The sequence below is a fragment of the Emydura macquarii genome, unplaced genomic scaffold (assembly GCF_026122565.2).
Source record: "Emydura macquarii macquarii isolate MOO-44397 ecotype Brisbane River unplaced genomic scaffold, CSIRO-AGI_Emac_v2 contig_1070, whole genome shotgun sequence".
NCBI lineage: Eukaryota > Metazoa > Chordata > Testudines > Chelidae > Emydura > Emydura macquarii.
The window spans coordinates 1335874-1352465 of record NW_027131207.1 but is presented as its reverse complement, the minus strand read 5'-3'; the positions used below and the strand labels follow the sequence as shown (position 1 = coordinate 1352465).

Below are 16592 nucleotides of genomic sequence, written 5' to 3'. Positions count from 1 at the left end.
GTGATCCTAGCAGAGAAGAAAGGGACAGAAGAGGATGCTCCAGTGCTTTGCATACCCACATGCCTTAGAGATGAGATGGTTCAACTAGTGCATCAACAACATCATTCTGGCAAGGACAAAACACTGCAAAGATTGTTGGCAGTGGCCTGGTGGCCCAATATATCTGTTCATGTGGAGTGATTTATTAACAGATATTTAAACTGTGCTAGTAATAATGCTGACAGAAAAGTGATCAAAGGGCCTTTGAAACATCAGGCCATTGTAGGACCTTGGAAGCGAGTCCAAATAGACTATGTAGGACCACTTCCTCAAACTGGCAGAGGAAAAAGGTATCTCCTAGTAGTGGTGGATTCCTTTAGTAAGTGGCTAGAGGCCTACACCACTTTCAACAATACGGCCCTGACAATGGCAAGAACCCTAATGAACAAGACATTCTCCGGGTATGGCATCCTTGAGTGCATTGACTTGGATCAGGGCCACCATTTCATCGGGGAGGTCGTGAAACACCTATGCCAAGCCCTAGGGATCAAGCAGAGGCTTCATGTTGCTGGTCACCCGCAGTCATCTGGGCTGGTTGAATGATCAAACAGAACCCTGAAGACAGCCCTGAAGAAGATGGTGTGTACATCTGGCAAGGACTGGGACCTCAAGTTTGCTCTCATTCTGATGGCTGTTAGGTCTACTGCGGATTCACATGGGTTCACTCCCCATGATGTTTTCACCGGGAGGAAAATGTGAACACCCGAACTTTGGAGGGTGGAAGGTGAAGTTCCACCAGACGCATTTCAGCTTTGGTTGTAAATGGATGAGTTTGTGTCCAAACTGTTGGAAAACATTTATGAGATCCAGAAATGAGTTGCCCACCAGTTGAGAGCCAAAATGCGGAGCATGGACAAGAGGCTAGGGTACAACTTAAAGATGGTTGAGTGGAAAGTTGGAAACTATTCAGAAGCAGGACATGCATTAAGCCCAAGGTGGATGGGGCTGGTACGGATCTTAAGTAAGGCAGGTCCCACCGTCTATGAATAGGAACTAAGTAATAAGAAAGGCAGGAAATATAAGAAATGGTTCCATAGTTCCCAACTAAAATTATGGAAAGCTAGACCTGATACTGAGAAAGGAGCCTCATAGCAGTACATAATTGTGATATGTTCTCTCCCACAGATAGCAAAATGGACCTCTATCGCCTTATATTCTGTTTGGGGCAAGTATGGAGTGTAATTGATACTTTGATGGTTTTAGAAGGGGAGCACTATTTTTGTGTCACCTCCTCACCCCCTCAAAATGTAACCCTTCCATACACATTGGCAATTGGAGGTGACATAGCAGTCTATGTCCATGAAGAAAAAAACTACTGCTACTTGGCATGGAAAATGAAAAAAGTACAGGATCAGTGTCAGGGGACTCAAGATGCCTCCAAACAGTAATCTTGGTCAGTCGGGAAAACCACTTTGTAAATGGGAAATATATGATCAAATCATTGTTAGGTGTACCCAACCCCAAAAGGTACAAGGAATAGGCAGATGTGCCTGCATGAGTATGAAGGTCCTGAAGAGGGTAAAGGAGGGTCCCATGGAAATAATAACTATGATTAGCTTACAGAGATATATTCCAAATGTCACTGTAAGACTGCATACACCTAACCAGAATTGGACAGTAGATGTACCAGGCCATATTCTAGATGTACCTGGTTATTGTCCTTATAGCAGTGGAGGTAATCCATGCCTCAGTATCCCACAATGAGCTTTCACCACTCATTGCAAGTGGACTTTTAATGTCACCATATGGCACAATGATACAGGAACTTGGCACACATCAAGCATTTATGGAGCTCATACATCTGTCCAAGTAGAGGTGCTACCTCAGCCCTGCATATTCCAAGTGGGAGCAGTTGTAGTTAAGGAAGATGTAAAAGAATGATAATGGGTAACCCAGAGTACGTCTTATACAAGGTATCAGTCCCATTGCCCACGTCCATCACTTCAATTCATGGAAAATGCCGACCATACACCTCAGTATGGCTGCGAGGGTGGAAAATTTGGCTAAGGAAGTTATTGGGGGAATCCCAAGCAAAAAGAAGAAAGCATGACTTAATAGCCAAAGTATTAGGTGGTGTTGGAACAGGGTTGGGTATGTCCAATGCAGTAAACGCAGTGAGCTTGGCCACAAAAATTAGTAATCTGGGCCATGACATACACTCTCTGAATTAACCATTGACTTCTTCCTTTGGGAAGATGAGCAATTTAGAGTATAAGATAACTGAGGTATTACCTGAATGGTTTCAGGTAGAGGAGGGAAATGAGTTAACTCTGTTAAACGGCCTACAGAAGCTACAAGGTTACACAGCATGGGCCATTGCTTGTGTACAAGCTACTCATGGCTGTCAGACACTGTGGGGAATTTCCTTAGAGAAGGTTGGCATGGTGCTATCCCTGCATAATTAGCAGCCTTATTAAAATTGAACTTGAGACCATTTGAGAGAGAACATAACCTATGATGGGAGTTGGTAGATTTTTCCTTTGACCCAAAAGATTCTATGGTAACTGCTTTTGTTTTGACCATCAAGAATGCCACCATAGACTGGGTTTATCCAGTAATCCCACTGGGTTTGATGATAAAAGAAGCCATTCTGATGCCCATGGATGCACCTAAATGATCAAAAGAGATGGTACTGTGTTGGATTTAGAGGAATGTACATGGAAATAAAATAAGGGATACATGTGTACAAATCATGTGCATCTAGAGGGCCACATATGTTTAGACCCTGAGGCAGGCAAGTGCCATTATCAGATGATGAAGGCCCACAGTGATCACTCTTTAGTGGTCCAGACCGACAAGAGTTGTGTCTGCTTTAGAAGCATGTGTCCTAGATTTCAGATAAATGAGTTCTATAAGACATGGCACGATTATAATGTAAATATCTGTTTATGTGATGTTTATCAGTTATACGGATGTGACATCCATTTTACATCCTCAGTTCCCATTATGGAAGACTTATCTCTTGAGTATAAAACTTATAACAGTACTGACATATAGCCTTTAAAATTAGGACCTATGGAACACTTTCCATTGGAGAGCTTCCTCCTGCCTACATAATGTGGCTACACTTGCGCTTATGCCAGCAAAATTTATATCACTTGGGGGTGTGTTTTTTCTCACATTCTGGAGCGACAAAGTTTTGCTGGCATAACCGTGACTGTAGACAAGGCCTTACCGCAGACACTCCTACGATGACAGGAGAACTTCTCCCATCAGGGTAGTTAAACCACCTCCGAAAGGTGGTAGATACGTTGGTGGGAGAAACTCTCCCGTTGACATAGTGCTGTCTACACCAGCGGTTAGGCTGGTATAACTGCATCCCTCAGGGGTGTGGATTTTTATAGTAGTTATATAGAAGTAAGTGTGTAGACCTGCCTTCAGTGTTATTCAAAGGAATTCATTCCGCAGAACAGTTTTTTTATACAGTGTTTCCAACCCTCACAATTTCATCAAGAGTCTTATGTGATTTGGCATTTATGTGAAAGCCTCAGCAGCTGGAATTGAGAGATTGCAAGTGAAGCTCAGCTTTCATATAAAATAATAATAATAATAAATAAAAGCTAGCCCTCGTGGTGACAGAGGAAGGGTGAAAATGCGAAGTGAATGTACCCTAAGGGTTCAGAAACCAGAAAGCGACACTATTGCTCCTTTTAAGCCTATGATTTTCAAATCAGGCTCTTGATTTTGAGGCATGAATCATGATTTTTAAGCACCTAAGGTTCCCAGTACTATACGTAGAAGTAAAAAAAAAAAAAACAGGACTTGACTCTCCTGGACTACCCGCCCCCGGATCTAACTTTCGCTTGCAGCTGCGGCCTCCCCTGCAGCGTACCGGGCGGGCCCGCCTTCCCCGGCTGGAGGCGAGTCGCTGTGCCCGGCTCCGCCCCGCTCGCTGCGCCATGTAAACGCGCCGCTCTCTGCACCGCGGCGCTGCGGCTTTCCAGGGGAGATTCTCAGCGGACCGTGCCTCGGCTCGCCTCGCCTCGCCTCGCCTCCTCCCCGCAGCTGCCGGCCCCGCGGCCATGGCGCTGAACCCGGTGATCGGGAAGCTGGCCAGCAAGAGGGTGGTGCTGGCCAGCGCCTCCCCCCGCCGGCAGGAGATCCTCACCAACGTGGTGAGCGGGACCCGGGCAGTAGAGGGTGGAGGTCACTCGGGGTCTGGCTACGCTGCGGAATGAGACACCCCTGCTGCTCCTGCCAGCGGACTGGGCTCCTGGGGCCCCCCGGGAAGGAGCTGTTTCCTTGCTGGGTGGACACTGGGGCTCGCTCGGGCTGCACACCCCCCCCCTAGGATCTTGCTGCGAGGTGGGAAGGACCCAGAGGAGCCTTTTCACTTTGCAACGATGCCCAGCCACGCCCGGTGCCTGAGCCTCCCTCATGGCTCCCTGGCAGTGACCCTGCAGCAGCCTGGCTCCTCTGTGCGCAAACAGGAGAGCGATTTAACAGTCGGCCAAGTGGCCTTTATTCCCCCTCCCTTCTCTGTTGTTGCTGCTGCCTCGACAGGTTTAATTAAGACGTGGGTTTGTGGGCTTATTTGTGACCAGAAGAAACTCATTTTTTTTTTTTAAATAAATTCCATTTGAGAAGAGTCTTAGCGGTGGGAGGCGGCTTATGCAGCTGGGAAATGGGGCGAGGAAGCTGAAGGAAAACTTGTTAGGTCAAGCTCTGAGGTGCTCTCCACACATGCAACAAAGGACTTAGGAGGAGGGATGTTTGGCAGCTAAAATAGTAACCTGCTTTATCTTGGTACTATTGTCAGCGGAAAGGGTGTATAAGAATAGAATCTAGTATACCAGAGCTCACCTGGTGTTAAATAGTGGATTCACAGTTTACACCAGTAGAAGATGTGGCCCTGTGTATTGGTTTTGCATTGCTTCCTTTCAGGACTTTTTGAAAAGCTCTGTTAAGTGTTTATATTAGTCAGATAGTGTCACAGTATCCATGGGACTTGTATTCTATTTTTACACTTCATGTAGAGAGTTGTGTTGCACACATTTTGATCAATACTTCAAATTAAAGGTGATGGGTGGAAGTAAAATCAGACAAACAATGCTATCTTTTTATTTGCAGGGGAGTGTGTGTGCACTAGATCACATCACATAATCCCAATAAACCTTTTTCTCAGCCACGCTTTCTTCTCCCCTGCTTGGTCCTTAAATCGCCTTTTCTCTAAAAACAAATCTGTGTCCTTCCAATTCAGTTATACTCATTGCTTCAATGTTTATTTGGTAACTTATTTCATATACTTATTAGCCTTAGTGGAATGCAGTAAAATAGGTGCATGGATTAAAGGATACATAAAGTGTAGTGAGTGCTGGAATGATTAATATTGCATAGTAGGAAAGTTCAGAGGAGTTGGTGAAAACGTATATTCATAGTCAACAGAAGATGGATAAAAATGGTATTGATATGTCAAGGACTCATACCTACCAGTAGTGTTAACTGCAGCCATTGTCTATGTTAAACTTCAGAAATGCGTTTGTGAAGCTTCTGAAACTCTTATTCTTCCTGAAAATTAATGTGACTTCAGATGCAATAATATAGTATAAGAGTTCCAGAGGGGTAGCTGTGTTAGTCTGTATACAGCAAAAACAGCGAGAGTTCTGTGGCACTTTAAAGACTAACAGATTTAATTTTAGCAGGCATAAGCTTTCGTGAAGCTCAGCTCACTTCTTCAGATGCAGAGGTAGAAATGAGAAACATAGGAGCATCATATAAATATACAAGTGCATAGAGAACAATGGGGGAGGTGGATGAAAGCTGGGTACTTGGGGCCTAATGACAGTCGGTGAGAATGGGTGATCAAAGCAATTTACCTCTTGTAATGAGAGAGCCATTCCAAATCTCCGGTTTAAACAGACAAACCCTGTGCAGTGACAAAACTGTGTATTTCTGGCTACATGTGAATGTTTACGTCTAAGCATACATTTGATAGTTGTGTTTCAGTTAAATGTAGTGTAACAAAACTCCTACTTACACAGATTTATCCACTGTGCCGCACCAGTAAATGCCAATGCCAAGATTATATCCACTAAAGATTACACCACACAGATCTAATTTAATTTACCTGGGAAGCACACAGATACTACCATGATAGGTGTTATAGAAGACCCTGAAGGAGAAAGATGTTGTGCATTCATGGTTGGGTTGTTAAGTGCATAGCTGATAAGAGTAAATGATTATAAATACACCAAGTGTAAAAGTTAGTTTTTCCTGGCTAGTTTTTCTTGCCTTTGTCTTGAGATGTTTGTATATTAAGAGTAAATTCAAAACAATTTAATGCAACAGAGTTCTTGCTTCTCAGATGAAACACACACAGTGGGAATTTAGGTTTCTTTTTTGTTTTTGTTTTAATTTTGATTGCATACTGCTGACTGAATGAGTGAAGTTTGCAGTGTTTGCACTAGATTTGTAGTTCTACAATTTGTTTATATGTTGTTACCAATATTTATGTTTCTTCCTTTCTTGAAGATGCTTGGCATTTTATAGTAGGTTAATCTTTAAAAATAAATAAGTAGATGGCTTTCACTGGTATGTCTCAGATTAACTTCCACTCTATTCTAATTTACTATTTGTATGATTAACTATAATTTACACAGTAGAGGAAATGAGATGTAACAAAAAAGTTATAGTGGATTTTGCTCTTTTTTTTGATGACTAAATCTGTTATTTTTACAGGTTCCTTTCAAAACACTTCATGATGCTCACTATGTTGCTTTTCCTTTGTATATTGTAGGGTCTCCGATTTGAGGTAGTTCCATCCTGGTTTAAAGAGACACTTGAGAAGTCATCTTTTGCAGCCCCTTATGAATATGCCATAGAAACAGCAAAGCAGAAGGCACTTGAAGTGGCAAATAGAATGCATCTAGTGAGTCTGTCAGCTATTTTGATAGAAAACACCCACCACACAAAATTTGACTGACTCTTATTATTGTTACCTGCACTTACAAGGTAGTAAGTATACAGAAGCATTTACATCCTTTAAAGTAAACAGACACATTTTACCCTATGTCACTGTAGTGGCAACTATCAGTTAAAATGGACTAGACTTGCTAAAAAAAAAAAGTCCAGTGCCTTCAGTTTGTGAAAGCCAAAACACGGTTTACAGACAGCTCTGACAGCAGACGGAAGCTCTAAATTGAGATATAATTGCCAAGCCCTGCCAACAGCCAACTATACAAACTGAGTCTCGAATAGTTAGACTTTGTCCAGGATTTCCAGGCACTTGGTGAGCAGAGATGCAATTCCATTTAGGTCCTATGAGGAGATCTAGACCTGAGTGTCGTTGGCATGCTGGTGACACTATACCCCATAGTGCCTTACCATCTCTGAGTGGCTTCACTTATTGATTGAACAAGAGGCGTGACTGGAGTGAGCAATGTGGGCCTTCATAAATGAAGCAAAAAACCAGCTGCCCAGTACACAGCCCTCTAACCTCTTTCTGAAAACAATGGACTACGTCAACTTGGTCTGCCTCTCTTCTTGTTCCAGCATCAAGCCAACAGAGTCTTGTGATCAGTGTTGTCAAAATCCAGTGATAGATTTATCATCAGCGGCATAGATATTTGACTTCTGCCCATTGCCCTGGTGTACTCCACCACAACGATTAAGGCTGGTTCTGTGTCACAACCAAGTCTGAAGCCTAACTAATTAGGTTTAAAAAAAAAAAAAACCCTCATAGGATGTAATTTGGTGCTGACGTGCATCTGCAAACTTTTCCTTAATTATCTTCCTCTGGAAGAGAGGAATAGAGACAATCCTTTTCTGAGTTTGATTCACATATACTGAAGTTTCACTGTTGCCAACCGATGCTGTCTGCCAAAGCAAATATTGAATTATCTCCTATGTAAATGATTACAACAGATTATATCTGCTTGTGTCAATTTCTTTTTCAGATTATGGTGTGATATTAGGAGAGTGGATTTTAAACCTTAACAAGAATATAGTGGACTGTAATTGTGGAATATTATTAAACATTTTCATGCTACTTCATATTTTTCTTAAATCCATCTGGAAGGATTTTGAACCCTTCCTATATATATGATGAGTTAAGTGGCATATAGATGTAGCTGTACTGTTTAAAACTCATCAGTATGTTAGTGCTGTCACTTTCTATTAAGAAATCAAATCTTATACTGTTTCCCACTCTCATTTGCTGTATTAATTCTTAACTAATATTTTATGACTAGAGCCTTCTTTATTCAGGAAAACAAGCTGCCTTAAAAAGCAGTAAATTTATATCAACAGTTGCTTCTATTGCAAACAATGAATAAACGTAAATCTTAGCCATGTTACATCATAAAATGATAAACTGTAGGGTTAGTGTCTGAAATCACCCAAATGAAATGTAGAAGAAGGAAAGGTCTGAGAGAATCCTATGAAACCAAACCTTAGAACTCCTATTAATGACCGAATAAGTTTAAATTCAGGTGACTGAGAGGTATGCAAGTACACTTAAGGAGCAGTGCTCATCTAAATAATATCTCTATAAAAATGAGATTATGGGACTCCAAGTTTAATGTGTCTCAATGATTTCCATATCCAATTGGCTTATTTAAAAAAAAGTTTGTTTAGTAACTGTCAGCCTTGAAACTAAACCTGAGCTCAGAGAGTTATATTGATGATGAAGTGCATCCAGGAAAGAACTCAACTCAAGTTCCACAGGCAAAATCGTACCCTCAGTTATTTCTGCCCACAGTCTTTGCTTTCCCTGTTTTTTCACAGGTATAAGTGACTACAATTCTGTAAAGGATGCATAGACTACACCTCCCTCTTAGATACATTTGGATCAGTACCTTTCAAGTGGTAAAGCTACAGTTTCTTGGGTTGGATATTCTGGGTTTTTTTGTTTGTTTGTTTGTTTTACCTTTTTTTTTTTTTTTTTTTTTTTTTTTTTTTGTCTCCTTATCTTCCAGAAACACCTCAGAACTCCAGATATTGTTATAGGAGCAGATACCATTGTGGTAAGAATTCTTATGTATTTTAGCAGTAGGTTTGAATCACATCTGACCAGTGGCTAAAACTCTGTTGTTGGGGTCTGACTTCATAGAAATTTAAAAATGGAAAAGTCATCTAGTCCATCCTCCCGTCAATGCAGAATTGTCCCTCCAGTATATTTTGTAATATCCAGTCTGGTTTGAAACGTCTCAAGTGACAGGGTTTCCACCACTATTTTTCTTTTAAGATTTACTCCATATGCCATAATCAGTGTCAGGCTCTCTAATATGTTGGAAGAGATACTCGGTTATTTGACAGCTATGAGCATAAGGAAACATGCACCACCTAAGCAGTGCCATTTAGGACATTTTTAACAGCCACCACAAATGGCACTCTTACTGGTAGCCTCAGCAAAGAGGGCAAAGAATGAATTGTGATAGACACTGAATTAGCCACTTACCTCTGCAGATCCTTTGGGCAGCTGCAGGGTTGAGGGAAGCTTGCTTTGGTGGTATTTGCTCTATTAATAGATAGAAGGCTCAAGTCTTCAAGTTTCTTAATAATACCTAGCTCTTATTTAGTGCTTTTTATCCATAGGTCTCAAAAAGCTTTACAAAGGAGGTCAGTATCATTATATGACACTTAACAGGATACTCTTCAGTAGATTGATGTTGCTTGCAGGGCTGGCTGAAATCACGGTTTGAAAAGTCTATGTGACTGATCTCAATTTCAGCATATTAGAGATACACAGCAGAGTATTTTTCTCTTTCCATTTCAGACTGTGGAGAAACAGATTCTGGAGAAACCAGTTGATAAACAAGATGCATATGAGATGCTGTCAAGGTTTGTCGTTTAAAATAAGGTTAAATGAATTAATCAGGCAATTCTTCAATCAGGCAATGTGTTTTGCAGCAACACAGTAACTGCAAATTCTATAACACTTATGCACAGAGATGAGTAAAAGTTAACATATATGCTCCTTGGAGCAAGGACCATCTTTTTGTTCTGTGTTTGTACAGCGGGGGCTTGGTCCATGACTGGAGCTCCTAGGCAGTACGATAATACAAGATTATAAATAGTGTTATTACAAATTATTAATATGTACAAGGGATGTCAAATATGATGTGCTTAGGATCCATTACTTTGAATTTCCTGACTTGTGTCCTTCCAAAGTCTCAACCACAATGTTTCATTAGTATCATTAGGATAACTTCCTTTGCATTGATGATTTTTTTACTATTGACTTCCTTAATAATAAAATTCTTTAGCAGCGCAGACATTTTATATTGGTCCTTTGCCTCTCTTCAGGTGCAGTTTGCGTGATGTGTGAACTACAAGAAAACTAATCATGAATTCCTTTATTTGGAGCCATATTGTGCTCTCCTTTACACCAGCAAACATTCCTTTTGATAGAAGTACTCTGGATTTACTTGGGTTTAACCAAGAGCAAAATTTTGCTTTTGTGTACTATCATATCTTATTCTCTTGTCATACATTGGGGTCCTTAAGTCATCTCAGGCTTCCATTTCTCTCCATTGAATGTATTTCAACCATTTGAGCTTAATAATGGCCTCTTCCCCATTTTTCAGTCTCTTACCCTATGCAAGCTATTTCACTAACACAATTATTTCTTTATGTAGCTCATCATTTTTAATAAGCCCCAGTTACACAGTACTATAGCCTGTTAACAGGCTAGAACACTTGAATTGATTGTCACTTGATCTATTAAAGCTCTAATGCTGTTAGGCCTGTTACCCTGTCCTGAGATTTGAAGGAGAATTCAGATTGTATCTCATCTGAAGGAACCAAGTTTGCCTTCCAAGAGCAACTCAGTCATCTATTTTTTTCCCTTAAAGGTTTGCAGTTCTGAATAAAAAAAACTCTGGCAACAAACATTTAAGTAACACAGTAGAAAAATGTCATCAAAGCAAATGTGTTACGTGCCAGTTTTGTCAGATGTAAGCTTTTAATCTAAGACCAAACATATGAACATACTGGATCAGACTAATGGTCCATCTAGCCCAGTATTCTGTCTTTCAACAGTGGCCAATGCCAGGTGCTTCAGAGGGAATGAATAGAACAGGTAATTATCAAGTAATCCATCCTGTTGGCCATTCCCAGCCTCTGGCAAACAGCAATCCCTGCCTATCCTGGCTAATAACCATTGATGGACCTAGTCTCCAAGGATTTTTTCTAGTTCTTTTTTGAACCCCGTTATAGTCTTGACCTTCACAACATCCTCTGGCAAGAAGTTCCACAGTTTGACTGTGTGTTGTGTGAAGAAATATTTCCTTTTGTTCATTTTAAACCTGCTGCCTATGAATTTCATTTGGTGATCCCTAGTTTTTGTATTTGAGAAGGCATAAATAACATTTCCTTAATTACTTTCTCCACACCAGTCATGGTTTTATAGACCTTTAACATATCCACCCTTAGTCATCTCTTTTCCAAGCTGAAAAGTCCCAGTTTTATTAATCTCTCCGCATTTTCCATACCCCTAGTCATTTTAGTTGCCCAATTCCAATATATCTTCTTTGAGATGGAGCGACCAGATCTGCACGAGGTATTCAAGCTGTGAGCGTACCATGGATTTATAAAGAGGCAATACGATATTTTCTGTCTTATTATCTATCCCTTTCCTCATGATTCCCAACATCGTGTTAGCTTTTTTTGACTGCCGCTGCACATTGAGTGGATGTTTTCAGAGAACTATCCACAATGACTCCAAGATCTCTTTCTTAAGTGGGAACAGGTAATTTAGAACCCATCATTTTAAATGAATAGTTGAGATTATATTTTCCAATGTGCATTACTTTGCATTTATCAACATTGAATTTCATCTGCCATTTTGTTGCCCAGTCACTCAGTTTTGTGAGATCCCTTTTTAATTATTCACAGTCTGCTTTGGACTTACCTATCTTGAATATTTTTGTATCTTCTGCAAACTTTGCTACCTCACTGTTTATCCCTTTTTCCAGATCATTTATGTTGAACAGTACTGGTCCCAGTATAGACCCCTAGGGGACACACTATTTATCTCTCTCCATTCTGAAAACTGTTTATTCTTGCCTTGTGTGTCCTATCTTTTAAGTACTTACTGATCCAGAAGAGGACCTTGCCTCTTATCCCAAGTCCACTTACTTTGCTTAAGAGCCTTTGGTGAGAGACCTTGTCAAAGGCTTTCTGAAAATTTAAGTACACTATATCCACTAGAATGGATCACCCTTGTCCACATGCTTGTTTACCCCCCTCAAAGAATTCTAGTAGATTGGTGAGGCGTGATTTCTATTTACAAAAACCATGTTAACTCTTCCCCAACAAATCATATTCATCTATGTGTCTGATAATTCTGTTCTTTACTATAGTTTCAACCAATTTGCCTGGTACTGTAGTTAGGCTTACTGGTCTGTAATTGCTGGGGTCGCCTCTGGAGCCTTTTTTTAAAAATATGCATCACATTAGCTATCCTCCAGTTATCTGGTATAGAATCTGATTTAAAGGATAGGTTACATACTGCAGTTAGTAGTTCTGCAATTTCATATTTGAGTTCCTTCAGAACACTTGGGTTGATACCATCTGGTCCTGGTGACTTATTACTGTTTAATTTATCAGTTTGTTCCAAAACCTCCTGTACTGACACCTCAATCTGGGACAGTTCCTCAGATTTGTCACCTAAAAAGAATGGCTCATCAAGATAAGAAATACACTGCAATAATTCATAAACCAAGAAATACTTGTCTACAGTAGATGTGTGGGAGGAGGGCAGCTCTGGATTACTCAGGTGGGATCAGTAAGTAGGAGGTTACAAGGTCACATTTCCTCAAGGCTGCCATTCTACCGTTTTTAAAATAAAATGATGCCTTTGTTAAAAAATGATATGTGAAAAGTCTGGTGATCATTCTTCTATTTTGTGGCAAATTTAGAGTGACATAAGACTTACTGAATATGACCTGGTGAAAGAGACAGACTAATAGAGGACAAATTCATTAGACTGAACACAGCATATAGCTTTCTGGAATCTTTGCTCTGTGGTTCTAATTTAGATTTTGAGCAGAAGAATTCGGTTTCTCCACTTGGTGGAGCCATAAAAATGAGTGGCTGGTCAGAGGGAATGAGTAAGAGCAGAATATGATATTATCAGGAGACCAAACATACCCTTCCAAACTCATGAAGGAGCCTGACTGGAAAAGGTCTCCTAGTTTAGTACATAATTTTGCTTGAAATTATATCACCTTTCTTTAGTGAGTTCCAGAAAATGGTCACTTTTGAACTAAACTTATAAAAATGTTTGCGGGTCAGAATTAAAATAAACTCTCTTGTGAGTTACATTACTAAAAAGAGACATCATCCCAAAACTTTTAAAACATGTGAATGTGCAATATATTTTAAAACTTTTTTTTTTTCAGGGTAATCTATGTTGGGGTCATTTTGCATCCAGTGCTAGCGGGATAAACTCTTGTCGTCATAATCAGCTACACAGACTGCCAAGGGGCAGAGGAGAAGACTTATATTGAGTAATTTCATACTTCGCAAACAGTCGCTTCACAAGTAGTTGACTTCAAAGGGACTACCTAGGGTGGGAGGTGCTAACTGAAACGAGTAAGGTTATCACAATTCAGCCTTAGGATACTATTTCATAATCAGACTCTCTAAGAATTTAAACTTTCTTGCATTTACTTACATTGGTTCTGCTTACACATCTGACCTGTGAACTGTACAGTTCTCTCTCTCTCTCTCTCTCTCTCTTTTTTTTTTTTTTAAATGTTCCATGAAAAGAGGGTAGTTATCTACTCAGGAGCGTAAAGTCTTTTCACGACAAAATAAGCAATACCAACTCAAGCTTCCCACACTTCCCTGCCAATATTTCTCAGCCATTCTTTGAAAACATCATCCCTAGGCAGGTGCAAGGATAGTCCATTCTCCTTCCCCTTTAGAGCCTCATTCTGCCACTCTCAGTTGAGTTGAGTGGTACTTTGCTCCATCAATAGCCCAGTTGAAATAAATGGGAATACTGGTGTAGTAAGGTACCGGTATTCCCATTCAGCAGGAGGAAAGCTTGTAGCCCTTGATGGATGATCTTTTTGCAGAAGCTGCCTATCACGATGTCATTTATGATGGTGATGTTCCTGTTTTGCTCGTGAGACTGTCAGTTCTCCCCTGGTACTTTAAAATAATAAAACAACCCCTCCCCCTAATTTTACCTCCATATAACTGAGCATATTTTAGGCCACTGAACAGCCAGCAGGTGTTAATGCTTTGGGGACACTAAGCACCGGAAGATTCCAGTGACTTTACCAATCCTCCTGCAACATTTTGTGTCTTAGCTCTTCACCTTTCTGAAAGAAAAATCAAAACCCAATGTCTTGTGTATAAGGATACACACCAGACCTGGTATTTTTCTGTGGTATCCTTTGCCTTATTTGTAAAACAATCTGTAAACCTGTGAAATAGTAATGCAGTGATGTGTTAAATAAGGAGAAAGGGACTTTATACAACTTACATAATAACTCTTCATTTTCCCCTCATAGGTTGAGTGGGAAGGAGCACAGTGTCTTTACGGGAGTGGCCATTGTTTATTGCAGCAGTAAAGGTAATTGCAGAGAACTGTACAGATATCTATGTGATAAAATCATATGTTCTGATAGAAGTATGTTATCTCATTTTATTTTAATTGTGAAGATGGAACCCTTTCATACAACAACTGATTCTGTTCCCCTTTCCTACACTGAAGAGCAGTGGCATTAGAACAGTTTTTGTAGCGTTGAGTGCTGAAAGCCATTGAACAAAACTGTACGCCCTGTATAGGATGGAAACCACTTCAAACCAGGGGGTGCTGCCTCATCCCAGCATCCCTAGTTCCAGTGCTCCTGCTGAGGAGTGTTTATCTCTAATTAAATAAAATAAACAAACAGTCCTACAAACAGCACAATGCTACACATAAAGGATGAGGAGGGAATGGACTACATGTGACAGATGCTAGTCACATTACTTAATGCATTGCTAAAGGGCACTCAGATATTATGGTGATGAGAGTGGTATGAGAGTCGATCTGCATTGAAATTAGTGGGGCTACTCCAAGAGTGCCTGATCCAATACCCACTGAAGTCAAAGGGAGTATCTCCCTGTTCATTTCAGTGGACATTGGATCCGGCTCAGAGTAAAAACGAGAACATGAGAAAGATGGCAGAATCTGATCCATAGTCATGTCCTTCCTTAGCTTTATTCTGGTGGGAACGAAGAGTCTCTGCTGTTAAAGTATGTTAAATATTATCACGTTTCTTAATATCTAGGTGGTAAAGAGACTGGATTTCTAGAAAATTACTTTTCCGTTTTTAATATCAGTTCTAAACAGTTCTGTTGAGTGCTAAATGAAATAATGGCTTGTTAACTTTTAACTATGCAGTTCTGGGTTTACGATACATTTGGACCATATTTTGTTTGTTAGATCATTCATTAAAATGAGTAGATTTCTGTCCAGTAAGGGGTCTCTCTGTCAAATTATGCTGACCAATATGGGTCTCACTGTTCCCTTGTATTCCCCCATTGGTCTGTCTGTATCCATCTGTTGTCTCTTGTTTTATACTTAGATTGTAAGGTGTTTAGGGCAGAAACTGTCTTCATTTGTTCTGTGTTTGTACAGCACCTAGCACAATAGGTTCATGACTAGGGCTCCTAGGCAGTATGATAATAGCAATAATAAATATTCTGGCTTCTGACTTGACTAGGGACTCCATCCTGCGGTCACTGCACACATGGAGTAAAATCCCGGCCTCCTTGAACTTGATGCAAAGCTCCCATTGACTTCAGTCAAATCATGTTTTCACCCATGGAACTCCCAAAAGTATCAGCTGTCTGAAATTTGTCCAGGTCTCTTGCCCGTCTTTCTCTGTTTGCAAATTCCATACAACTTTCTGAAAAGCTTTTTTCAGAACAAATGCTTTTATCTTTAAAAACCAAACCAATTGTATCCGCATCCCTGTGCCCATATACAAAATGTGCACAAGTAATGGAGGGAGAAACTACGGTAAAAAAGTTTTCAAGGGGCTCTCAAGGAGTTCAGATAAACAGCATTTTAAAAAAATAATATATTATATTAATAATAATATATTGACTTTACTTTTGACTTTTACAAGAAAGTAGAGGAGCGATCCAGCACTATTGACAGTATACCAGCAGATTCCTTTTTGTCTGAGTATATGCACTTAAGCCAAAGCAGCATTTGAAGAATAAAAATATTCCCCAGAATATTGCAATTAATGGAAAAGCTTTTGGAGCACACCATTTTTCAGTTAGCAGATCATTAAAAAGCCTGTTAATAAGCATTGTGTTACTGAATGACCAAATTGTCATTTTGAAAGGACATTGTCAATTTACGTTTAATAAGTTATGTATAATTGTTTTTACTCACTGTGTGTAACTATCTGGATGAAATCAATAAGTTGCTTTATGACAAATGTTTATATTTTCCATTACTCATACTGTAGCATTTGGTTAAAATTTTTATTTCTGATCCATACTGCAGATCTCTGACATATTCTGCCAAGGAACTTCAACTGCTGTCAGAACGTTAACGATCTGCACTGCAGATAAGAGAAAAATATTGCTCTTGGTTTGGT

General features: G+C 40.1%; 1 protein-coding gene across 3 annotated transcripts in view; it reads left to right on the top strand.

Moving 5' to 3' along the window:
* Positions 1 to 3960: 3960 nt before the first annotated feature.
* The window catches only part of ASMTL (acetylserotonin O-methyltransferase like), a 39309-nt gene continuing 26677 nt past the window's right edge, over positions 3961 to 16592 (top strand). Inside the window, exons 1-5 of one of the 3 annotated variants that reach the window (XM_067545720.1) lie at positions 3961 to 4154; positions 6776 to 6907; positions 8955 to 9002; positions 9755 to 9819; positions 14505 to 14566. In XM_067545720.1, coding sequence (XP_067401821.1) covers positions 4062 to 4154; positions 6776 to 6907; positions 8955 to 9002; positions 9755 to 9819; positions 14505 to 14566 — 400 coding nt within the window. In that variant the 5' untranslated portion in view covers positions 3961 to 4061. Of the gene's footprint in view, positions 4155 to 6775; positions 6908 to 8763; positions 8845 to 8954; positions 9003 to 9754; positions 9820 to 14504; positions 14567 to 16592 lie in introns of those variants that run through there. The other 2 variants (XM_067545722.1, XM_067545721.1) reach the window with 2 other exon arrangements.